The sequence below is a fragment of the Syngnathoides biaculeatus genome, chromosome 14, assembly GCF_019802595.1.
Source record: "Syngnathoides biaculeatus isolate LvHL_M chromosome 14, ASM1980259v1, whole genome shotgun sequence".
In the NCBI taxonomy this organism is placed as follows: domain Eukaryota; kingdom Metazoa; phylum Chordata; class Actinopteri; order Syngnathiformes; family Syngnathidae; genus Syngnathoides; species Syngnathoides biaculeatus.
The window spans coordinates 14,987,233-15,014,653 of NC_084653.1; the positions used below are offsets into that span (position 1 = coordinate 14,987,233).

At 39.7% G+C, this 27,421-nt stretch overlaps 1 protein-coding gene across 1 annotated transcript in view; it reads left to right on the plus strand.

Annotated features, from left to right (window-relative positions):
- The first annotated feature begins 1,181 nt into the window (after positions 1 to 1,181).
- wars2 (tryptophanyl tRNA synthetase 2, mitochondrial) overlaps positions 1,182 to 27,421 on the plus strand; it is a 35,085-nt gene continuing 8,845 nt past the window's right edge. Inside the window, exons 1-2 of the mRNA XM_061841514.1 lie at positions 1,182 to 1,358; positions 25,755 to 26,018. Of these exons, the coding sequence (XP_061697498.1) occupies positions 1,245 to 1,358; positions 25,755 to 26,018 (378 nt within the window). The 5' untranslated portion in view covers positions 1,182 to 1,244. The remainder of the gene's footprint in view (positions 1,359 to 25,754; positions 26,019 to 27,421) is intronic.

The window sequence follows — 27,421 nt, forward strand, 5'->3', positions numbered from 1 at the left end:
TACATTCTTCTTCACAACTTTTTGATGATTGAATAGTTTTACACAATCCCCCCTTGTGTTCCACCTGAGATACCAAAGTTGGATGAAATTGTTCCTTATAAATAAGATGAGGCAGCACTGTGGAGCAGCTGGAAAGCGTTCGGCTCACAGTTCTGAGGTCCCGCGTTCAATCCCAGACCCGCCTGTGTGCAGTTTGCATGTTTTCACCATGCCTGCATGGGTTTTCTCCAGGCACTCTGGTTTCCTCCCACATCCCAAAAAACACGCAATTTTAATTGGACACTCTAAATTGCCCCTCGGTGTGATTGTGAGTGCAACTGTTGTTTGTCTTGATGTGCCCTGCGATTGGCTGGCAACCACTTCAGGGTGTACCCCACCTCCTGCCCAATGACAGCTGGGATAGGCTCCAGCACTCCCGCAACCCTTATGAGGATAAGCGGCTCAGAAAATGCATGGATGGATGGATGGATAATAAGATGACAAACTCGTGTTCCAATTGAACTGTCAGTCGATGTGGCTTTCCAAATATATGAAATATATAAATCCAGTATATCATACACATTAAATACAAATATTGTATATCTTCAAATATATATTTTTTATTTTGTTGGTAAACTCAAAAGGATTCCAAACTCAATGTGTAAAACTTGCGAATTGGTCTGAGACTTGCATGTTTTGAGGTGACTCGGGACTTTCCTGTCTCAACTTGAGACTTGAAGGCAAAAACTTGAGACTTATGACTTTCAAAGAAATTTCTCCAAATTATTCTCGCCACCTTTATTTCAACTTTAAACACTCGTTACAACCTCCATGTCCACTTTAAACACACATTGGAATAGGCAAAAGTGCAAAATTGCATATTTCCACTTTAAACAGATCCTTCTCTCCTATTATTATTATTATTATTATTAATAATTTTATCTCCACCTTTATTTGCAGTTTTGGTCCATTAAGAACACTGTTTTACCTTCACACCGCTATTTTTTTATGGAAAAAAATATATATATTTTACACCTTTTTCAACCTTCAATTGACTTTGAAAACACTCCCTCTCTCCACCGATGAATTTAATAGCCCTGGGTGAATACATAAGTGTCGAGTTTCATAATTTTACACAATAAGAGACGTAATTGCCCTTTGACAATCATACATAGTATTATCGCACAAATCCTCTCAAAATCTTTCGTCCTATCGAGGCCACCGTAGTTCTAGTGACGTGACGTCATCATGTGTCGAATCCCAACATGGCGCTGTCGGTACGGGCTCATGTGGCACGACATCTCCTGATCAAGTTCTTCAGGAAGCTTCACCGAGCCCAACGAAGGTTTCTCTGTGATGGGGACACGTTGGAAACTAAGGTAAAGATTTGTATTCATGCTGTCTAGGTCGTTTTTAGACGACTGTCTTTTTACTCCCTTTAACACACTCGGAACATCACTCCTCTTTGGCGTCAGTCATTAATGCATTAATGTTCTACATCAATAACTAAAATATTTTTGTACGTGTTAATAGTCAACACTTTTATTTAAGTTAGAATTTATGTTGATTCAAGCGGTAGTTCTGTCGTTTTTAACGAGCTTTAAACATGTAAATATGAGGTAGTACTTGACTGTATGATACAGTTTACTAGCTAATTTAATGTGATGACAGTTTATAATTTTTAACTTTTTAGTGAATCAACCTCCCGATTCCTGTATATTAGTGTACAATTTAACAAGTTATTTCTTAGTTTAGAATTATTTTTTAAAGACTCATATACACTAATTCTACCAAATGAAGTAATAATTTTATTTCACCACGAAAAAGAATTTGGATTCTACCTTTTCACCTTATTTAATAATCAGCAATTGAATATTTGTACGTTTTACTAGATTACCGCACTACTTGTGATTACTTGCGCACTACTAATCCTACTTTAAATTGTATACATTTCTCAAAGTTTCATCGCCCTTTGTGTCATGGTCAATTAGGCTTTGAAAAGTGCACTATTATTGTCAGATTACTAACCTTTTATTATCGTATCGAGATGTAACAAATCCACTTCATACCAGAGATTCCTTAACCTAGTATTTACCATTGTACTGTACACATGACGTATTTAACACTTACATACCGGATGTCATGTCAGTCACGGACATGTATTGTTTTATGGCTGTTTAGTTGGCACACAGTATACTCGGCATACAGCCACTTTGTCGCATTTTGACAAGCACATACTTCTTCTAACTATCATAACACATAAAGTAGGGGAAAAAAGTATTTACCCACCCATGAATTGTGCAAGTTGTCACATTTAAAAAGATGAGAGGCCCGTTATTTTTTTTAGCATTGGTATATTTTATCTTTGAGTGCAAAAATGAGGAAAGAAAATCCAAAAAAATCACTGTCTGGTTTTAAAGAATTTGTTACCAAATCATGGTGGAAAAATAACTATTTGATCAATAATGAAAGTTCATCCCAATACTTTGTTCAACTCCCTTTGTTGGCAATGACAAAGGTCAAACATTTTCTGTAAGTCTTCAAGGTTTTCACAGACTGTTGCTGTTATTTTTGCCCCAATTCACCATGCAGATCTCCTCTAGAGCAGTGACGTTTTGGGGGGTTTCACTGGGCAACCCAGACTTTCAACTCCCTCCAAAGATTTTCTATGGGGTTGAGATCTGGCGACTGGCAAGCCACGACAGGATTTTGAAATCCTTCTTACGAAGTCACACCTTCGTTGCCTGGGCGGTGTGTTTGGCGTCATTGTCGTACTGACCTAGCCACCTTTCATCTTTAATACCTTGCTGATGTAAGGATGTTTTTCACTCAAAATCTATATGGCCCCATTCATTCTTCTTTTATTTTTCTACACAGGTTAGTCATACTGGTCACGTTTATTTTGCCTTTTTGTACTCGTCCGAGTCTTCCAGATTGCTTAAATTATGTTGAAATTTAGGGGGAAAAGATGCATGATTCCCCCCCTTCCTCCCAGATCTACCCTACAAAGTTTTTTATGACCTTTTTCATTCCTTAGATGTTTGCATGTTTATCTGTATTAGTCCTTTTCTGAGCTACACTAATGCAGGTTGGGCGTGATTTTAAAAAAGGATAGCAACCAAAAAATGTACATGCATCGCACTAGTCAGTGTTTGTTTTTACTTTAAGTTTTTATATATTTTTAAAGTATAGTAGCTTTTGGGAGAATAGGTCTTTGGGCTTTTTGGCAGGAAAGTGTCGCATCAAGCAAATGCAAAATGAGTGAATGTATAACATAAACCAAGTTTATCAGTTTGAACAATAAATATCTTGGCTTTGTTGTGTATTCAACTGAATATATGCCGGAAAGTATTAACAACTCGGGTTTTGCACTCTGTATTGGACACTTGTTCCTCCCTTAGCATACGGTGGGCAATTTGGCAAGCAAAAGTTCTTCAAACAAAGTCAACGTGTACTTGCTTGAAGATGTTTATCAGCACACTCGGTTGAGGTTTACACTTAAACCAACGGTATGGACAAGGAAACACATGGCATTGATGTTGTAGCTATTAAGTGACGAATCTTCTCACACAAATGTTGCGGTAACAAAAATATGATTATAACAATACAAGCAGTGTTGTGTAATATGGTGGTGGGGAAATCCCAGTACAAGGAGTCCTCAATTTATGAACGAGTTCTGTTCCTATTCTGGTAATGTAACTCAAATTTTATTGTAAGTCAAATTTCACCATTAAAGTCAGAATTTAGGTCAAAATACTTGGTATAAAAAAGCAAATACATTGAAATAAACAAATAAGGTGCTGTACTTGGCATTACTGCTGATGTGGATGGAGAAGATGAATGGGAGGCTGTGCTTAGCTATTGTAAAGGAATCTGGTCCTCAATCCATAACATAAGTAGTCTATCCATCTCAACGAGTATCAAAGAACGTATTTTTATAATCACTGTATCCGACATAGGAACGGAACCCTTGACATGTGCTAAAATACGGGCTCTGTCTTTAATAATTGCCACCACGGTCGACCGACTGAAGCCTAGCTCTTTACCGATGTTCGTCGGTATCGCTCCTTTCTCCGATCTTATGATCTTGAGCTTTGTTTCCATGTTAATGGAGTTTGTTTTGGTTGCAGAAACATTGCTAAAAGACACAGCTTTCTTCTTTGGGGCCATAATGTATAAAAAGGACAGTGAAAAATGCGAAGCTACTCCTGGCTCACAAACATGGACGAGCGCTATGCACATTAGCTTGACAAAATGGCAGACGGTGGACGGGCGTTGTAAGGTGGAAACGTTGTAGGTCGAGACCGTTTTAACCCGAGGACTGCCTGTATAGGTCATTTTAGGTTATGTTTTTTCTTTTTTAAAGTTAAATGCAAATTTTCTCATGTTTCTTTCAGCATTAGCACCTCATTTTTACATTTTTGCCTTCATTGTCTTTGACTACTCATCTGCACTGTTAAAATTCCTCGTTACCTTCATTTCCTCCTCAAAAACACTTCTCTACCTCTACCTTCACCTTCTAAACATGTTTAACTGTCATGCAAGTGTATGTATAAGTTAACCAGCGCTCATATTAAAATGTTACTCACGTGGTGAGCGTGTAGAACATGTGACAGAGAGGTAACACTTCATCTTGCAGTCAGATTAATAGAAATTCAACAACAAAAAAAAGTAATTTTTTTTTCCAGGCAGTGAAAGGGAAGGTGAAGGTTGGCCAGGTTTGACGCACATCACACCTCAGCCCCCTTTTGTGTGAGGCGCTTTTCACATTTGGGGAGAATTAAAAGGAATGAAAAGCAACACTTCATCTGCTCTGTTATTGCTGCAAGCACACCTCGCACGGCTTCACAAAGTACACATGGTGCAGCTTGCACATCGGCCTAAACGGCAAATGTTTTCCCCCGTAGGAAATAATGTCAAGCCAATTCGCCAGGGTAAAAGCTTTTATTGTGTACATGCATTGTTTTATGTCAAATTGGAACATTCCTGTCTTGAAGTGGAAACGTTAGTTTACCAGGAAAACAGCAATTTATGTATTCGCCCAGGTGTATGCAATAAAGGTGAAAAGGTGTGCTCAAGATGGAAATAAATTTTGAGTGTTTTGAAAGTGGATGTAAAAGTGGGGATGTGTGTTTAAGGTGGGTGTAAAGGTGTAGAAATATTTTTAAAATGGCACTGTACAGTCAAGGAGAAGAGGTGTTTTGTTGGGGTGTAGTTTGATGTTAAGGTGTTAAGGTGGGCAGGTGGATTTAAGGTGGAATTAAAAATAGGTCCATTATTTTTAAATTGCAACTCAAAGTGGTATTTTAAGTACAATTGAGGGTGGAGAGGTGTGTTTAGTGTGGAAGTAAAGATGGAGCTGTAAAGTTTAAGGGCAAAGATAATGTGGGAAGATACTTTTAAGGTATAGATAGACAGGCATGAGCATTTCACGGAAACGATCGTTCCGTTACCGTGTCGTTACCCAGCCTGAGAAAACACAGAACCGAAAGTCCGTTTCCCAGATCTCAGGGCTTACTTTTAATAAAATTCGCCAATGTGTAGAATGTAAAACAAGTTCTCAACGAAATACAACAATCTGTATAAAACGAACCGACATGAACCCCTTTATTTTTAATGATTAAAACGCCCAGCTTTGTCAGTGTGGTTTACAAACAGCACCGGTTTCCGCTTCTGCGCTACGCATGCGCAAGGTCGAGTTATTCATATCCAGGTCACTCAAACGCTGGTCAAACATGTCGGTTGCTAAACGTAAAAGACAAAATGCTCATGCCTGCTAAGGCTTTATTCTTAAGGACATGCAAAAGCCGGTTCCCATGAGCATTATCAATGGGAACCGAAAAATTGTTTCCCACTGTTTCCCAGGACAAAATTCAACAGAACCGAAAGATCGGTTACCATACTTGCCGAAATCCTCATGCCTGGATAGACCAAAATGATGATGCCAATACCAATTATTAATGGTCTAGAAGGGCAACAACTGATATTTGGAGCTGATCTTTATTAGCAGTAAAATGTTTACTACATTTCAAAATAAATGTAAATCTTTTGCCCATCTTTGTTTTAACCCATTCATGGGCAGGGTGGCAATTTTTTGCCTTATTGAGATAAAAGTCAACAGGCCACAATCAAGGAAATAACACTTCTTTTTTGTACGCATAAACGCATAAAACAAAAAAGGTGTACCCTCTCGCGGGCAGCATCCCAAAACTGGGACGGGTTTGGTATCAGTTCTGTGAAGTGGTACATACTAGAGATATGTTTATCAATTAATTCTTATTCTAGAACGACACTTGCACGTTAATAATACTGATGGATTAGCATTTTGAAGACAAACTTGGTTGCAAACTGACCTTTCTCCCTTTCTTCTCTTGGAAAATGCTCGATGTGTACTTGAGACCGCCATGTTGGGTCAAGAATGAAAGGGAAATAACGCCGTGCTAACTTTGACCGATTAGTTATCCTCTCCTGATACCAAAGTATGGCTTCAGATTAAAACACTCAAATATTTTGATATACTGAAGGATATAATGCGTTAAAATCATGATGTCCCAAAATTGTGACGCTGCCCACGAATGGGTTTTTAACTTGAAACAAAAAATAAGTACATGGAGTTCCCACAGTCATCAACATGCTTTATACATTTACATGAAAATTTAAATGTATGTATAGATCGTTTCATACCCTTTACCGTGTTTTAAATGGATTTCTTCTCGGCTGTCATATTAAAGAAAAAGCTAATTTAATATGCGTCAAAACACAGAATATTGTGGCCAATAATTGGGTTGGGTGATAATCGGTCTCTTCCCCAGTTTAACATTCTGGTACGTACCAGTCCTTTGGTCCCGTAGACCACTGGATTGCACGTCTGTAACTTTATGGGGGGGTGGACTCAAGATTTTTTTCTCATGTCTTGGGAAGAAATAAAACACCAGAAAAGAACTTGTCAAAGTAAATGTGGCGCTGAAAGCTTAATGTGGAAGTAAAGGTGGACAAGTGTTTTAAAGGGCGGATTTTAAGATGGGTGGCTGTGTTTTGGGTGAAAATAAAGGTGGAAGTGTAGTTTTAAGAAGGAAATAAGATTGGAGATCTGGAAATATTTAAGTTTTTTTTTAACAAAAATGAATGCAAATAGCTGTTTTAGAGGCAAATCTCTAGATGTTTTTGGGGCAAATCACCAATCCGGGAGTTTAAAAGAAACGATCACTGATCCAATCACAAGATGTAGCACTGAGTCTATTTGAATGATCTGTTCATTTACTGTACATGCTTTTGTATCTAACTGTTCCTAAAATATGGACAGTATTTATAGTAAATAATGTACCATTGTTCATCTATTTATGCCAGTTAGGCATAGTGACAGACAGAACTAATGATCTTGATTGCAGTAAATACATACAGCAATTAATGTATAAACTTTTGTGATATTTTTGTTTGTTGGTGTGCCGTGACATTTTTTAACTATAGAGTATATGTGCCTTGGCTCCCAAAAGGTTGGATTTCACTGAACAGAACAGCAGCACGTTTACAAACAACTACAAGCACTAACATTGGCTTCCTAGGCTATGTAACATTTTGATTGCTTGCTAGCCGTGGCGCATTAAATGTACTGTAATTTCCGGCCTATAACCGCGACTCTTTTCACATGCTTTCAACCCTGCGGTTTATGCAGAGATGCGGCTAATTTTTGCATTTTTTCCCTATCGGCCGCAAGAGGGCATTCGAGCGGAAAAGTTAAGAGTGAGACCGGTGGAATATATGTACCGAAGAAGAGACTTTTACCAGTCAGGCCCTGTTAGTGCTGCGCTATAGTGTTACTGCTGTGTCTCAATGATTTTTACCGGTATGCTTTTTTTTTGTTTGTTTTTTGTTTGTTTTTTTTTTGTTTTTAACCGGCCCTGTTAGCGCGGCACTTTGTAAATATTTCATGTTTCAATGTAGGTTTCAATGTGGGCACTTGCGACTTTTACACTGCTGCGGCGTATGGATGTAGCAAATGGTATTTCCTTTACAAATGTACTGGGTGAGGGTTATAGACAGGTGCGTTCTGTAGGCCAGGAATTACAGTATGTGAACACTTCTCAACCAAGCCTGACACAAATGTTCTCTCCTGTCCTGAGCACCAGTGACAAAAAGGGTTTCTTCCCCCCATTTTCTTCTTATAATACAGTGGGCACAATCCATTAGTCATGTCTCACTTACATTTACAAGATAAAACCCAGTCATCATTAAAAAATGGTTGCAGTGGTATAGAAAATAAACATTTTTATTGCCGTAATCTGATATAGTGCAATCGTAAAAGAACAAATTTGTCTTGTCTGTATCAGCTGTCTGTTTTGTGATAATGTTATCAGCCATCAGATGTTTACAGGACTACGTCAAAAGACACAAAAAACTACTGTATATAACTTTTAGATTCAGATATACTGTGCATGACAGCGATGTGGAGGAATTGTCTTTTTCGGAGCTCATCAATGTTGTAATTGGTCGGGATGGAAAATTATGACATCAAAACCGTTCATCAAAAATTGTCAATTATCGGCCAATCTGATCAGACTGATCAAATTGGCGTAAAGTTTAGTTTGGATTGGTGCAGTCCGCCCGTCCTAACAAACTGTATACAAATAATAAAATAACACTTGAAAAGGCTGGCACGGGGGAAAAGTAAGGTGTTGAATTGTGACAAAAACCCCATTTGAGAAGCATATTTTCGCTGTTCTTAACAGTCGTGCAATTGTACAAATACGATAGGTTCTTGGGCTATTTGGTACTAATTGATATGTTCAGCTGTCAGCTGTGAGTGCAAACGTCGTTGCTGCAAATCAGTCCTGTTCTGTCAGCCTGCAGGAAACAGGAAGTGAGTTGTGATTGACCTCTGTTCTCCCCCATGGCCCCAAAATTCACTTACTCGGGTGTCGACTAAAACCATTAAATCCCCCTCACCCCCGCCTCATGCCGCATGGGAGATTGCGGCAAGAGTGGAGTAGCGAGGGTGCGGGGGGACTTAACCTGGATCTTTTGAGGGCTGTTCATTAACTGGCCGATTTGTTTTCAGATGTCAGATCGGAGCGCTAAAGCCCCAAACTCGTCATGCCGCCAACATATTTACAAAATACAAATCATCGAGACAGCTTGACGTTCAAAATGACTTCTGCCAAGCCAAATCTTACATCCAACGTAAACCTCCCAAGCAGGAGGAAATGGAAAAAAAACATTTTTCCTTTCTATACGTTTTTTTTTTACTAAAGTTTTCGTCTTCCCCGAAAAGAAAAAAGTCGATTCAAGTCAGATTTATTATGACGATATTTTTCAGGGAAGTAACCTGTGGAGATGTTTACCTTTTTAGAGCATCACCAACCCTCAGTCCTTTTTCCATGCTGTGTGTGTTGTTTTTACTACAAATTATCTATAAGCCCCGCCTCCCTATCACCCCCCACCCCCACCTCGTCGTCTTATTACCTCCCTGAAGGCAACCACATCGTGACAGGAGTGAAAAAGTTGTGATGTGATGATAGCGTAAGACCGTGTCCTGCTGACTTAGCTTGTGTGCGGTTACTAGTTGATTTTAGAAGTCATTCCCATCATGAGTCCCAGCGGTACGCTGCTTGTTCCAACATCAAATATCAAAATCGACTTAAAAAGAAGACATTATGGATTTTGCCGGAGTTTAAAAGAATGATTTGATAACAAGTCTGTGACATGTTTTTGTCCAATTTCCCCAAGGAAGATTTCTAGCACACTTAACACCAGGAATGAGCAAATCTTTGTGCTCAAAAATCCGCATTTAATTTATAAAATTGAATAGTTACTGAAATGTGTGTGAAATAGGTCAAATATATTATTTTGATTTCATTTCATTGTAATTCTTATCAAATAACCAATAGTTTGGTAATATAAATAAAGTGTAGAGTACAAAAAATCTCTCTCTCTCTCTCTCTCTCTCTCTATATATATATATATATATAATATAAAGTCGTTTTCATTTCAGCATTCGAGAAATTACCTATTTGTAAATTTTTTTTTACCCATCCTAGAAATCCATACTTAGTCATGGTTTATTTTTTACCCAAGCTCGTTTTTTTTTTTTTTTTCCAATATATTTCATGGCAATTATAAGGAAGCATACTTTTTTTTTAAATCTCCTCTTCACCTCTCTTTGTTCTTGAACATCACTATTGCAAAACTTTTAGGTTCACATTGGACGTCACAGATTTCTTCATTCCTTTTTGTACGGATCTCGTTTAAGAAGGAAACTAAATCCAGTATGCATCAATTCACTTTCTGTCACTCTTTGTCATAAGTACAGTCGTTAGTACATTTTTTTTTATTCCTCGAGTTTCAACAATTTCAATGTGGCAATTTCATTTTTCTAGGCAATCCATTTATTTATTTCGCTCGTCTGTTATAGCTGTTATTGCAATATTTCCTTTTGCTCAGATTGCAATATTTCCTTTTGCTCAGATTTGTTGTGCGATAAATCATATCCTCGTTACTTTGTTTTAAATTATTTGTAACTCTTTCATGAAGCCAACTAAATCTGTGATGCCTAGATTCACTTCTGACCACTCTTTGTCATAGGTTGCTCATGTAATGTAGTTTATTTTTGCTCCAAATGTTCTGGTGAGAAACTTTAAGTTCCGTTTTTTTTTTTGTTTTGTTTTTGTTTTTTTGCCTGCCTGGTACTGCAAAAATATTCTAGCTAGTTCTACTGAAGCCTAATTTCCCGTTCTTTGTGTTCCCCTGGGATTTGCTAATTTTCTGTTGAAAGAAGTATGCAAACATTGGTAAATCATGTCATTTATGGGCCTGAGTGTCCCGCTCTCTTTCCTGCTAATTGTGTCTGTCACTTGCACGTAACCACAGCAAGCGTTTGCAAGTACATATAGTTGATGCAGTTCCCCTCATCAATTTTTGTAATTTTACGTAAACTGGAAACAGTCTTTAAAGGTTGAGTTCCTAATGAGGAAGATTACAGTTTCCTGACCCCCTCCCCTCTCTTCCCCTGGCCAACCTTCAAGCTGTCTTGAAGTCTGGACCCTTCAGAAGCCGCTGCCCGTTGAGGTTATTTTTGGAACGGTCCATGTCTGCTGTTTTTGAAGGGCCTCCAGTCCCCATTAATCAGGCCAGGGACCCCACGGTGCGAGTGGAGGCCGGCAGCCCTGGCCTGCCACACTGCGGCGTTTCTGTTCCTGCCCTGCCGCCCCGCACTCTGCACAGTGTGAAGCTTGGAGGAACCTCATCAATCTCACCTGTCCTGCCTTTCCACCACAGATTTAATCAAATGCTTTTTTTGGGGGGTGGGGGCATACCTGCCAACTCCCTGGCTCCCTTCGGCACCCTCCGTGGAGGAAAAACAGAAAAACACACACTGAAATCTAGAAAGAGCTTAAAAAAATGCATAGATGTTATGTTTTTAAGACACTTGACTTACACATTTTCTTTCAAACCTCCTGGCATGAGGGCACTTTGGAAAATGCATAACACCAATATTCCAGGGTTTAGGGGGTAGGGTTAGTTTTTAGGACGAGGGTTTTAGAAAAATGTCAGTTTAGGCAAAATCTTTCCGTTATGGAAATGAATGACGCGAATATTGTAAGGTTTGTGCCAGTGGTTTAGGGATGCGGTTTTTAGATTAGAGAGAATCCTACCCTCAGGGTTAGGGTTTGGGTTTAGGTTTAAGGCTATAGTTAACATGATCAAGTAAAGAAAAATCCATCCATCAGGGTCAGGATTTGGGTTTTGGTGCTTCTCTGTTGTACAAAAAAACTGCTTGCATTATAAGGTATATGGATGTTCCAATCTCCGTGACCAAGCAGATGAGAAGGACAAGTTAGAAAAAAATAAATTTGGTTATGGTTTAGGGTTAGTGGCGTGATTATGCCAGAGAAATGAAGGCTTTATAGCGGGGGTGCTCAATTTGTTGACCGCGATGCAGTTTTGGTCGATCGCGTGACAGCGTGCCAAAAAAAAAAAAAAAAAAGACATCAGCCTATTGTCCATATTGTCGCCTGATTCGGGTGTGGCACATACGTCGATCGCATGCACATAAAGACGTTTTCTCGCAAACTGGCCTCCTATTTACGGTCTCTCTTTTGCTTCCTCCACGCCAGTCGCGGCCCCGCGCGACAACCGGCCAGTGCGCTCTTCTCTGGTTGAAAGTCAGAGGTGTCATCAACAACGAGGTGGTGTGCTCAATGAGCGTCTCTCTTGCTATATTTAGTGGCTATGATGATTTGTTAAAATGTCTGAACCAGGAATGGGTGATGACAAAATGTTACATTAAAATCTCAAAATAGCGTTTCCTTGATAAAGATGAGATGCTTTGAGTTAGTCACTCACATTTGACGGAATGCGATCACTCCCGCGCGCCATTGCACACGCAAATCTGCACAGTCGAGCATGAAAAATCATGCATGTAAAATTTTTTACGAGTAGAAAAAAATATTGCAAGACGTCGCTTATTTTGTGTTGTCTTGACATTAATTTACGTGTTTATTTCATAAACATTGGTAACAAAACAAGCCTGCTCGTACATAATCAGTATTCACCCGGAAACAGGAAATGGAAGTTAACCGTAACAGTTAACCGAGCATGTATGGAAGTGATGCCAAAAGCACATGTTCCGAGCTGTTTCACGTATTGCAAGCGCATTTACGTCGAAAGTCATCAACATAATGAGCCACGTCAAAGGAAATTCAGTTACACAAGGCCAATGCATCGATGGCGAGGCAGTTTCGGTTGACCGTGTGACGGCTGCCCAAAAAAAAAAAAAAAAAAAAAGACGGACTACCATCCACCTCGTCGCTTGATTCAAGTGTGGCCAATACGTCGAGCGCACGCACATAAAGGCCTGTTCTAGCAAGTCGGCCTGCTATTTACAGCAGTCGCGTCGATCTGCGCGTGCACCCGCATACCCTTCCGACCCCGCCAGTCGATCCCAGGAGGCTGGCTGCTTGAAAAGTACCGTATTTCCCACACTGTAAGGCGCACCTAAAAGCCTTTAATTTTCTCAAAAGCCAACAGTGCGCCTTATAATCCGGTGCACTTTATATATGGATCAATATTGAGCCTTTAGCATAGCTTCATCTAATGGATACGTAACGTAACCACAGCCTCTACTGTAGCGTCTTTTCTATGCACCTTATAATGCTTATGTATGGTGTATTATGTATGTAAGGTCTTATGAATGAAAAAAGTCTTAAAATAGGCCATTCATCAAAGGTGCGCCTTATAATGCGGTTTGCTTTATAGTGCCCAAAAATATGGTAGATCTTGGGGGGCAGGGGGGAATCTGGGCACCTGTGATTTACATTGAAAACATATCTGGGATATAACACAGGTAATCTTTCAGTATCTAACTATAATAATTATGAGATTGTGATTTACTTTGACTTGATCTGAGTTCTAACGTTAGACTAGTCTCTCCACACACACACACACACACATATATATATATATATATATATATATATGCGAACGGTCATTTTCTCCCGTGGTACGACTTTATCTTGAAGTTGAAAGATTTTCCCCTCTCCATTCTTTAGAAAGATATAATCTACTGCTACCTTTCATCAATGAATTGACAATAGATACCGCCGTAAATTATGCGAGATTATAACAATGCATCATGATTATATGAATATTTAGTTTTGAAATGTAATCTATTGACCTCTTTAAAAATGTCTGTCTCAGTCTGTGCAGTGTCAGTAAATTCTGATTACAGTATTCGGTCACAACTACATACTCGGGTATAACAACTCAGTAAGTTATTTTCAGGTCTTGAGATTCCATCCCTAATCACGCCCGGATTTTTATATCTGCGGGCATGACTGACCACACCCATACATTTTTCAAATGTGAGTGACTGCTAATTAATTATATGGGAAGCATCAAAATACAAGCGGAGTCTCCAAAGCCTGCCACTGCTACAAGCAGAGGTCGGAGCAGTCTCCATGTTCAGCTACATTGTTTTTGTTGTTTTAATGGGCATAAAAAGCACAGAACACAGACGCGGCTTCAAATTTGGGTTTTATTTCAGTAGTGTGTTGAAATAATTGGTGGAAAAAAAAGGGCAACGACGTGTTAGTTCATATGTCCGTTACATGCATCTCAGGTAAACTAAAAGTAAACTGAAAGATGTGAGCAACTGTCATATCCACCATACATCAAAATAAACTCATGAGCTCAAACTTGTGAAAATATAGGACATGTCTAGGAAGCATTCAAAGTAAAGCCACAAAAATGTTATAATTACTATACGCCATTGCAATAGGAAACCAAGGAATAAGATAAAACAAATTGAGAAAATTACATAAACTATAATTTTTTTTCCCCATGTGCTAGACTTTTTGACTGTATGCATATGTATTTCTACTTCTGTCTTACTGTCATTTTTTTCATTTTTTTTTCTTTTCCATTATTGAAAAATATACATCAAAGAAATGTTCTACTACTGTATCTATTTTCTTTAGTTTCCAGTACAGATGGGTTAAATCTTTCAGCCCAAAACCATTATTTATTTTTTAAAAAACTGTAATAATTGTGATCAGAAAATATAAAAAAACTATTTGCTTTTATTTTATTTATTCATTTATTTACCATATTTCATATTTAAATATTTATAATTTTACAGATTTTTTTTCCCCACAGTGTTTCGTTTACAGCCTTGTCGTCGTAATTTTTAGTTTCAACCAAGCTTTTTCATTTCAGTGCGGCATTAGGTTATTGGGTTGGGGAAAAAAATTCTTCTATCTGGGTCAGGTTATTGAGCTTGGTTTTTAGGTTTAACGATTTAGGACTTGGGAAAACCTTTCCATCTGCCCTCCATTTGGTTTCGTGTTCAGGCAAGGTTTTGGGTTATGTTGTGACCTATTACAATGGAACCAATGAAAGATCAACAAATAAATCACACTTATCCAACTGTACTTAGATTTGCGATGTCTGCATTAGTGCCCCTGAGTTCATTAGCTGCATTTTTCTACCCCAGCTGCTGCATTGTTGGCTGAGGTTCTTGGTTTGTTATGGTTGGGTTCCCTCCAACTGCATAGGTAATGCCAAGATTCCATGGATGAAAACTTCTGCAGGTGCAAATCCACCCAATAGTTTGTAGGAACCATGAAAATGGGGATTTGGAGTGTGCTGTTTTTCGGAAGAACATTCCAGCTTTCTTTTGGCAAGACATTTTCTTGCTACGTATTCTGTCTTAGGTTGTGGTGTGTTCTCACCTCGGACAAAAACACTCACAATGTCATAGATTTCATTTAACAGGTCTTGGGACAGAGATGGGAAAGTTGGATAGGGAGGGAAAGCACGTCAAGGTGGATTAACATCGGTATGGCGGTGTTAACGGGGGAGGGGGGTTCTGTGACGGAAGAGGGAACACTGGACCCTCTGTGTTGGGATGCTCAGCAGGAGAGTCGTGAGAGGGAGTTGATGGGGGTGGGGGGAATCCCTCCGTCCTTCCATCTGCACTCCTGTCGGGATGCGACGTTGGCAAAGATCTGACGTCGGAGTCCCCCTACAAAGATTTGACGGTCGTTCACAGCGGGGGACCAAACGGCGGTCGTCCCGCAGACTTGTTGAAATTGGCACAGTCCGTCGGTGTGAAATGTCTTGGCTGCGATCGAACGTTTGAGCTCTGAAAGGACGCCCAGAGCATATCACGGAACAGATATGGTCTGTTGAGCTGTGATTAATAATGTTGACAGGTCTGGACATGCTGGAAAATACTTGATGACAATGCCCAATCCTCAGTTTAAATATGCAGGATGCTGCTTATCTTAACTGAAATATTGGATATTTTTCAAGATCAAAAGCAAAATCATGAACATATAATGATGTTCCCCGATGTCATAGTACAGCCAGAAAATTATTGAAAATGAAACAAAAACTAAATGTTACTTGTTCAGGACTATATGCTCATCAAAAACAAAATATTCATTCTATCATCCATTTCCTGTACCGCTTATCCTCACTCAGGTTGTGCACATGCTGGACTCTATCCCAATTGACTGCGGACCTTAAGCAGGGTACACCCTGAAGTGTTTGCCAGCCAATCGTGGGGCACATGTAAACAAACCTCAATTTACGCTGAGATTCACACCTAAGGACAATTTAGAGTCTTCAATTAACCTACCCTCCATGTTTTTGGGATGTCGGAGGAAACAGGAGTAACAGGAGTAAACCTGCACAGGCATGGGGAGAACATGCAAACTCCATACAGGCGAGGCGCGATTGCAAGATAGAACTGTGAGGGAAATGTGCTAACGAGTCATCCACAATCACACCAATAAATAAAGCATTCGATGACAAAAACTAACGGTGTATCTTGTTCAAGATTAAACTATTCTCAAAAGCTAAATATCGGATGTTTTCTGAAATACCACGGAAAGAAAATGATGTCCATTAATACCAAAATCATCGACATTATGGACAAAACTGTGCATGGCCTGAAACAAGCCCTGTACAACAATCATTAATAATAATCTTTGTGCATGTCTTGATGTTACGGTAATGAATGTCTAAGGACAGGCCACAGGACAGCCTTGTCATGCTCCTTGTAATTGTCAGAACAGAATCCCTCAACAAACTAAAATAAACGCTCAATGATGGTATAACATTTTATTAATGCTGTTAATAACACATATTACAGTCTTAATCTTACAGTGTTTTACTTAAACTTTGTTCAGAATTTTTTTTTTTTAATTAAATGTTTGTGCATAAGACATTTGTTCTTTGTGCAATTTATCCCCTGCATTACTTATCCTTGGCCAAGCTTTCAAAAGAAGCATCTGACTCATCTCCAATCTGAAAAAGATTCATAGTAGCTGCCTTTGGTGCATTGTCGTGGAACTCATTGATATTTTGGTCCACTTCCGGTGCCTCCTGCATTAGATCATGAACACTGATCCCATCCTCCTCCCCACATCATGTCATTCTCTGTGCCATCCATGGTATTTGTGAGGAAAGATTTTTTTGAATCCCAAGTGTCTTGGTTCCCTTTATTCCTCATTATTGTCAGCAAAGCTCCACAGTGCTAATAGCACAGCCTCTTGCAGTTTCCCACTTCTTCGGCAGCAGTGATGACACTTCTTTTAAAAGCGGCTGTATTATGAGCCCTTGTCGTTGACACTTTTTGTCTTAGTTTGTTAAAACAAACACACAGGCAGCCGTTTCCAATGGTTGTTACAGTAGCGACAAATATGATACACTAATGATCATAACATGGCAAACTCCCGCAAGCAGGTCAGGAATCTCAGGTTGGCTGCACACATTACCGTAATACATATGTGTAACATAAGACATTGACTATCATATTGAAATGTAAAAGTACACATTTACCACCCTACACCTGTATTTGACCATAAAATGTGATATATATATATATATATAATATAGTGAGTTCTATTGACTTTTTAAAAATATTTTGGGAACATTTTGTACCTTTATACATAAAAAAAAAAAAAACTTGCCTGAACAGGTAACCAAACAGAGGGCAGAGGGAAAGGTTTTTCCTAGTCCTAAATCGTTGAACCTAAAAATCTATCGCAATACCCTGACACAAATGGAAGGATTTTTTTCCCCAACCCAATAACCTAATGAGGATGCATAAATAAGTCTCATGGATCCATGCCAAACATGGAATATTGAGTAGACTATTTAGGTTAGAAGCAGACATTATGGGTGAATTATTGGCCCATTACTTGGTTAGAAAGTTGGATGAAAACAACTTCCAAGCACCAGTTTCCCCGATCAACTCAATTGTGTGGAGTCATCTATTGTAACTAGGGTTGGGCATCAATTTGAATTTGAGGGATTCTGGTCCCTATTCCGCTTTCACGATTCTCGATTCAAATACTTTTAGAGGGATGGGTCAAAAAATCTTTGCAAGTGTTGCATTGAGGGAACTGGTCATTTATTTTAACGAAGTTAGGCATACTTTTTTTTTTACTGCTGCTATTGGGCACAAGAACGTCTTTGTGCACCTTCTTTTTCATTGGTTTTCGCCACTGTCTTATTCAGGTTCGGCAGACTGTAGGCATTGAACCCGGAACCTAAATTTTAAAATTTGAACGATTCCCAACGAATTGGAACGTTGGCCCAAGTTCCAATCAGTTCTGTATTCTCGATGCCCAACCCTCGTTATACAAGATGCAGAAAACCGTCTCAATCCCACTCCAAAAACTTTACAGAACGTCGGCCATTTTGATTTCAATTGCAGGCGTTTTCATTGAATTCCCGGGCTACAACTTTGACACATTTGCCCAAAAGAGCTCCAATCAGAAGCAGGTATTATGGACAGATGGATGGTACTAAATTGCAAAGCTTTAGTTACTCTGTCTTATATGGAGGTAGCACGGTGTCAAAAGTTTGATCATTTTGAGGCTTCTCCAGAGCCAACTGCGGCTGACAAAGTCCTCTGTCTCCTTGACAAGGAAATGTACTAAATTGAAAAAAATGGATGTCAGCACGTGGAAACCTGTCGACGACGCATAACAGACTCAGAAACTGCAGTGTTCTCCCCCCTCATATTTTAACACCGACAGCAGCAGACGTCGCGCTACATCGTCACTAAGGTGACGAAAGCTTCCGTCTTTCACGGCCGCCATATGCTGAAGACATTACACGCTTTGTGTGTACGGCGTAAGAGTCTGAAGGGGGTGGGGGTACGTGGAGGGCGGGGACTTTTGGAAGGTTATGTACACGTTAGCACCGTGTTTTCACACTTTTTCCCAGAATAGGTGTTCATTTGTTTGGGGGTGTTCATGTGTGGTAACGTCCGTGGTGGGGTGGAGGTCAAGCGCAAACATGGTGTCGAGAAAATGTGTCCATCTTAAACTTGGATAGACAAGCCTTGAAAAAAAAAAAAAAAAAAAAAAAAGCTGCCACACAAAAACAGCCATTACATCTTGTAAGGACAAAAAGTGAATCTTAACAGTAACACTGGAGTGAGCAGCAGTTTTTTCCGCGCTTACAGTTCCAGAGGAGAGCCCTTTTCCAACATTTTTCTCTTTTCTTGTCCGCCAATGTCTTGCAGAGCTGTGGAACAACCAACCGCACGCTGTGGTGCTGGCGAGAAAATATTGGATTAATCAACCACAACAAAATGACATCCTCGTACAAGAATGCCTGATAATACAATACATGAGCAACCCAGAGAGAGAGTGGAAGAAGAGCCGTAAAAACATTTTCATTCGAGGCAAGGGCTTGCACAAGGCCTGGAGGAAGCTGGCAAGATGTTCTCATACCAAAACTAATTTTAGTTTAATTCCACGTTGAGAATTCAGGAAGTTCCACTAACATTGTCAACCACAATAACAAATTGAAGCTGCAAACAGGCGATGAACCGGACCCTTGAACACTTTTTGTTCCACAACAAATCCTAGGAATGATGATCAAACATTGACAGCATCCTTCGCCCCATATTAGACAGCACAGGCAAAAAAAAAAAAAAGTTAGTTTTAAGTCACCCATCTGGCGCGTATTATACCTGCTTCACATTGAGCCTCATTCGGGCAAATTCCCTCATTGGAGTTTGTCAGATGAGCCCTGAAATGACAGAAAAAAGAACTGCTTCAAACCAAAATGGCTGACTCCATTTAAATTTCAGGCCTTGGGTCCATTGGATATTTTTGTGTGTCCTATTTTTGGTCATTTTCCACCCAATTTCGTGTCGATAGGTGAAAGTAATGTTACTAACTCCCCAGGATGCACAGAATAGTCTCAAGGACCCATAGGACTCATACAAAAAAATTGAACAGGATGTCAACCATTTTGGTTTGAAACAGCCATTTTCCGGCGAAGTCGAGGGGTCTCGTTTTATTATATTCTAAATGTGTGTAGAATGGGATTTAGGTTTGTTTGTAAGACTGAAATTTAGCATGTATAAAAATACCCCCAAAAAATTGTCGAATTTAGCAAATGTGTGGACACCTGTCGCACGAACACCTGTAAGTACCGTAATTTCCAGTCTATAAGCTGCGACTTTTTTCACATGCTTTCAACCTTGCGGTTTATGCGGTGATGCGTCTAATTTGTGCATTTTTTTTCTAATGGCCGCGAGGGGGCACTCGAGCAGAAAAGGTAAGCGTGAGACCGTACATATGATATGTGCCAAGGAAGTGACTTTTACCGCTCCGGCCTTATTAGCGCTGCGCTAGCGTGTTACTGCCGTGTCTCAATGATTTTTACCAGTATGTTTTCCTTTAACCGGGCCTGTTACCGCGACAGCGCCAGCGTTAAAGTCTCTGTGTATCTGTGTACTGTCTTTTTTTGTAAATATCTCGTGTTTCAATCTCTGTTTCAATGTGGGAACTTGCGGCTTTTACACCACTGCGGCGTATGCATGTACCAAATGGTACTTCCTTTACAAATGTACTGGGTGAAGCTCATAACCGGGTGCACTCTGTAGGCTGGGAATTACGGTAATGTGTTACTTATGATTAGGGCTGTCATAGTTAAAACAGTAACAACAAAATTATTGCATTAATCACACTTATTTATTTTGACCACAAATGCTCCTTTACCCGGAGAGAGGAAGGCATATCTGAAATTAGATGCAGGTCATTTTTAAGGTCAGTGATCGGGTCAGTTAAACCATCGCAAAGATAAGTGACGAGACACCAAGTGGTGTGCTTGGCAGGAAATTTAGCTTCAAAAGTCTTAGTTTTAAAATAAAACAAAGGTAATTTGCTTATAGTGTGGCGCTGAGCTTTCTTTTCATCAAAGCACAAGTTGAAACACTATCGGCAAGAAAAATGTGGTACTGTGTGTGGTATATTTTGGCCCCTCAGATGAATGGCGGTTAAATAAAATTCAGATGTGTGATTAATCTGATGAAAAAAATAATTATAATAGTTGATTGACAGCCTTATTATTGATAGATCCCAGCTGTTCTAAACTGCCACGGTCACACACTTCTAGTGTCTTTTGCGTTGAGAAATGCGTCCAGTTGACCACATGTGGTTGCGGCAATCTCTTTTAAGAATCTACGTATGGATTACTTCCTTCTCTGGAAAAAAAAAAAAAAAAGAGTGCAGGGGAAAAGAAATTTGACATTGAGGAATTTGCCTGAAAAATGGAAACAAACCCAAAAATAATGTTTGGAACAATTAATGCAAGCGTTACAACAAAAGCAAAAAAGTACATGGATAAATTTTAATGCAGTTTAATTTAAAAAAATAAACATGACAATTTGTTCTATTAATAACAAACTCAAGCTCATCCTGCCTTATGAACTCGTGTAGAAGTTGGATCTGTGCAGTCACTGGGAGGGCTTTAATGTATTTTTACTCCTCCAACATGACTAGCAAATCATGGCATAAACTCGATCAATATATTTTGGGTGATGGATTATCTGTGAGAAGCGATTCTATGCTCTGACTGAGCAGATTGGCATCTTTGAAACATTTTTCCAAATCATCCAAAAGGACAAACCCAATTCCAATGAAATTGTTAAACTTAAATAAAAACAAAATAGAATCATTTATAAATCATGTTCAACCTATTCTTAATGGAAACTACAGACAAGATATTTAATTAATTCATCTTTTGTTTTAAATTTTTTAGTATACAACAAAAACAAAAGGAATTGAGCTTGCTGTTTCAATACTTTGGAGGGTACTGTAGATTTTCTGATCCACATCAGAGGCTTCACCATGACAATGTTGTGCATTCATGACTTATGATAAAATTATCCTCATGTCTGCATCAATTGGCTGTAAGAAACCAACCACATGCTTGTCTCATAGTAAGGCGTGTAGAGTCCATTTTTAAACATCCCATCAAGTTACCAAGTGTCCTCCGTGTTTTATTCCCTGCTAATTTTATTGGCGATATGAAATATTGGGGGACAAATCATGTTTCGCGGCAGCAATGCCTTCTTTCAGACACTGGCTCCCGTGATTTAAAAGCGTATCACTTTTTACGACTGCTGCGCTTGTGTTGCTGCATCCGTCATAAAAATTAATTACCATACACCATTCGCTGTCTGGCCTGTCGTCGGGTGGGGGCTGATTTACATTCCCCCCCCCCCCCTCGTCTGGCCAGGTGACGGCTGCTTAGTGGCCGGCGTTGACTCTGGTTTGACATATGATTGGCTCAAATGACTCCATATTAGCATGTCTGCGTGGCTAATGGCTTCCCTCGAGGGGGTTAACATGTCAACTAGAGGTGAGAACACACATGAGCCAGACTCTAGGTCCCGTCTGCACTCCAAATCGACTCTGACACTCCCGAAGAGGCTCAACGCAATTACCTGGTGGCTAATGACATAAGCGGTCAGTTCCTTCCGGCCTTGTTCGTGTTCCCCCGTGCCGAGGGCTTTATGCAGACCTGAGATCGGTGGTTGTTCTGTGGCTGCAGGGCTGGGAGTTTTGGAGGCTCTGCTAGCTGGTTTCAGGGCTAGTGTGGAGAAATTGATTTAACCTGATATGATTTTCCTACCAGGAGGGAAGATGAAAGGACTTTATGATTTAATTGTAGATAACCTAGAAGAGTACAGAAAATGTCTTGAAATATTAATTGAAAGCCTTAACCCTAATTTGAAGCCGGAGCTCTTTTTTTTTTTTTTTTAACCCAATCGTTGAAACCCTGATTTGAAATCTTAAACACTTGAAATCCAAACCATGGCGTTGAATCCTAAATCAAAATCCTTTGCATAATATTCTAATCCCATTTTTAAAAACTTCTCTCAATTGTTTGAAACCCTATTTTCAAACCCCAACACTAGTCAAAAAACATAATCTTGCCTCAAAACCTAACCCTGGTTTTAAACCCTAATTTGAAACCCAATCCTAGTTTTAAAGCCTAACTTTTGCTTGGGACCCTAATACAAAATGGTGACTCTGAAACATATTAAAGTTTGGAACCCTAATTCGACTACCGAACCCTGGTGTAAAATCCTAACCAAAGCCCTTTAAAACCCGAATTCAAAATAGTAACCCTTCTATGCACCGCCAATTTAAAACCCTAATCTGAGATTTTAACCCTAATTTAAAAGACTAGCCAAGTCTAGAAATCTTCATTTTATGATCATAGCCTGGCATGATCATGATTTCAAAAGCTAGACCCAAGTTAAAACCTTAATTTCAAATTTTAGCCCAGTATTGAAACCCTAATTTGAAACCCAAACCTTATTTTAAAAGAAAGAATTTAAAACCCTAACACTTGAATAAACTTTTTTTTTTGTAAACCCTTTCTAGTTTGAAATACTAACTCTATTTTGAAACTCGAATATGAAACACCGACCCTTTATTTAAACATAAGTTTGTAACCCTAATTTGAGTCCTCATCCCAAATTGAAACCCCAAACCAAGTCTTTAAATCCTAATTTTAGACGTTATCCCTGTCTTGCAATCCAAATTTGAAACCCTAGCCTTTGTTGACAGCCTAATCTATTCTTGAAACCCTAATTCCAAACTCCAAGCCTGCTTTGAAACCCTAGCCCTTGTTTATAAGTCAAACCCAATTTTGAAACATGAATTGTAAACCCAAACCATGAGTTGAAACCCTAATTCCAAATTCTAACCCAGTTTTGTAATCATAAATCCTAAACCCTTGCTTACAACCTTACCCAATCTTGAAACCCTAGTTTGAAACCAGAACCCTGGTTTATTCTAAATTGAAATGAATCCTTACCAATACCGGGACATAGGGATTAAGGCTGGAAAAATATACCTTATTTTATTTATTTCTTTGTTTGTTAAAACACTTTTTTTAGTTCCTCTAGCAATAACTGTGATGAACTTGATTGTAAATATTTAATCACAATTTATGTCACATTTTATGTTTTCTTTTATTTATATTGGTTCAAGCACCTTGTGGCGTACCGCTCGTTATCTCGTTATATGCAGTCATATAATGAAAAAAGCTCCTCTACCCTTGTTTTAAACCTTAATTTCAGACCCTAACCTGAGTTTGAAAATGTAATCCTTTTATTGAAACATTTACCTGAATTGGAATCCAGACCTGAAACCCTCCTTCAAAAGCCCAAACTTAAAACCATATCCCACGTTGAAACCTTAACTTGACCCTAGATTCAAGTTTGAAACGCTAATTCTAATTTCCATTACTACCCCTTGTTTAAAGACCAACCCAGGCCTTGAAACTGTATCCAGGTTTTGAAACCACCGGGGCCATGTTGTGAATAACCTTTTTTCTTGGTATTTGGGGCCATTTTGGATTCAGAATGGTGCCCTTGTGGAAGGAAGTATACTTTTCACTTGAGTGGCTGATGTCAGACCTAACAGGAGTTTCCAGAAACACTTAAGAGGGAACGAAGGCTGCGAGTTTGTCACGTTGATGTTGAAGGCGGTCTTGACCATTCTGGTGGTTTGTTGTCCCTTTTCCATCTCAAGCACTCACTCCGGTGGCCAACAAAGAGGGGGGATAAAAAATGTTTTTGGCCCGCAAGGTGACGCATACTTTGCTCCCGAGCGTGTTTGAGAGAGAACACAAGCACTAGCCGCTGGCCTCCAAAGCGTCCGTGGTGTAAATTTGACACTTTGCTCTCAGAACACTCTCACAGACTTGCTCGCTCTTGTTGTGACTTTCACACATTTTCACATTTCCACCGTGTTTATAGGCTCTCTCAGAAATGTACTCATGGCATTTCGGAGTTATGGGCTTCAAGCTAAATGTAGAAAAAATCATTTTAAACCCAACCCAGGGTTGAAACCCTAATTTGGAAACTTAACCATTGTTTCATACCCTAACCTGAAACCGAGATTTCAGCTTGAAACCCTATTTACTACTCTGTTGAAACCAAAACACAGCCTCAAAACTCTTAACTTGAAACCCCTAACCGAGCCTTGAAACATTCATTTGGAACTAAGACTTAAGCTTGAAATCCCGAACCCTAATTCAAAACCCTGACATTAGTTTGAAGCCCTAGCCAATGTTTGAAACCCTAGCCCAGCTTTGAAGCCCAAAGAAAGAGTTGAAACCTGATCTTGACATTCACACATGTTTGGAAATAGGCCTGCCACGTTAATTTTTGTGAGACAATATCTTTTCACCCAAACTATCATAATAAAAGAAATCATGAAAATGGAGGGCAGCCCTCGTTTTTTTTAATTATATTTAATTTGCTGTTTAAACCACTGTTTTTATTATTTTCTATTATAATTTACTTTCCTGTTTCTCTTTGTTTTTCTTTACTGTGATATGGATCAACCCTATGACCTGACCCGGAAAAATGGTACAAGATGGGTGGATGGATTGGTGGCTGGATGGAACCCCTGGGTCTGAAATAACAAAATAGAGGTGCATGAGTAGCCTGATTTAGATAATGTAGCTTCACGATTAAAAATGGTATGGAAGCCCAGACCAAATGAATATGCGCTATATAAACACTTCAACTGGAATAAACAGCCCGAAACCAAATGAGGTTCCATTCGTATATAGGTCCCAATATTACTTTTACCAAACCAATGAAAAGCACTTTTTTGGCATCTGAACACTCATTCAGAATAGAGCTGGGAATAGAGCTACTCTAATGAATAAACGCCCACCTACATCTTGATAAATACATAACATAATGTTCTGAAGAAATGTAGTGCACATCATGCATCCACCCAATTGGAATAGATCACCTCAAATGTAAACAGTTGACCTTTGATCTTCAATCAAAATTATTTCAATCGCAATGCCAAAATAGTCTCCAGGTAAGATGTGTGGTGGGTCTGGTGAAGATGATGTTCACTGTAATCAACTTCATGCCAGCTATCTTAATAGCTAAAGGTGAAAGTTATCTTATTTTTTGTCTGTGTTCATAGGTGTCTATGGCAACATCGGAGCGGGTATTTTCAGGGATCCAGCCCACTGGGGTCCCACACCTGGGCAACTACCTGGGGACCCTGGCGACATGGGCATCCCTCCAGGACCGCTATCCGTCAGTCATATACAGCGTGGTGGACCTGCATGCTATCACCCAGCCCCAGGACCCCCGCAGTCTCAGGACCAACGCGCTGGACATGGTGGCCAGCCTTCTGGCGTGTGGCATCGACCCAAATAAGTCCGTTCTCTTCCAGCAGTCTCAGGTATGGGCGACCCAGCAGTACATGCAAAGGTTGGGAGGAGGGGAAAGAGATCAATGAATAAGAACCGCTGAGCATTCTGTCAGACACACTGCCCAATTGCTGCGCTTTTTGAATATCGAAACCCAAAGACAGGCTTAAAACGTCATATTTGAAAATGTTCTAAAATCTTGGTTTGCAACCCGAAGCTTGTTTAGGTCTATATTATAGACTTCAGCCATTAAGTGGAAACCCTAAAATGATTTTGAAACTCTAACCCCCAATTTGAAATCATCATTTAAGACTGTTTTTGAAAACCCAAGTTGAAATCCTAACCTTAGTTTGAAACCAAAACCCAGGATTTACATCCTAATTCCAAACCCTAATACTATTGTAAAACCCTAATTTGAAACACATACTCCAATTTGGAGCCCTAACCCTGTTACAAAAACAATCCATTCATTGTCTTCCTCTTATCAGGAAGCAGGACTTCCCTCTCCCGAGCCCTCTTCATGGAGCAACGTGCTCCTAGGCAAGATTGGCATGTCCTTGGTCATCCCCAGTACCACCTCCCAGTGGGGCGTTCTTGGAGTTCCACGGGGCATCCTAACCAGATGCCTGAGCCACTTCGTTTGGCTCCTCTCAATGCGGAGGAGGAGTGGCCCGTCTCTGACCCCCCCCCCCTGGGTGGCTGAGCTTCTCACCCTATCTCCAAAGGAAAGCTCGATCACACTAGCAAGGAACTTCATTTTGACCGCTTGTATCCAGAATTTTGTTCTTTCTGATATGACCCGTAACTTGTGACCATTGATGAGGATAGGAACATGGATCGACCCGCAAATGAAGAGCTTTGCCTTTCAGCTCATTTTCTTCTTCACCACAACAGACTGATACAGAGTCCACGTCACTACAGACGTTGAACCGATGCACCTGCTGATCTAGCGCTACATTCTTCCCTCACTTGTGAACAAGGTGTTGAGGTACATGAATTCATCCACTTCAGGCAGGAGCTCTTCCTCAACCCAGAGAAGCTCAAATTTGGAGGTGCTGATTCTCATCCCAACGGCTTTACGCTCTGGTGTGATTGGCTCCAATGAGAGATATATTGCAGGGTTGTTAAAAAAAAAAAAAAAAAATTGCAGTCATTTTTTTCCCCCAAATATCATGCAGCCCTTTACATAGGCACAAACAACAGGCAAACCTAAACTTGAAACCGTAGCATCTATTTAAAACCCTAAACCAGGTTTGAAACCGTAACCTAGGCTTCAAACCTTAATTTGAAACCCAGATGTAGAATTGGAAATTCGAATTGGAAATGCTAACCCGAGGCTTTACTTGAAACTCTAACCCGATGCTTGAAACGGTCACCTCAAACACAAACCCTTGTTTAAAGATGTAACCCAGGTTTAAAACTAATTCATCCATGT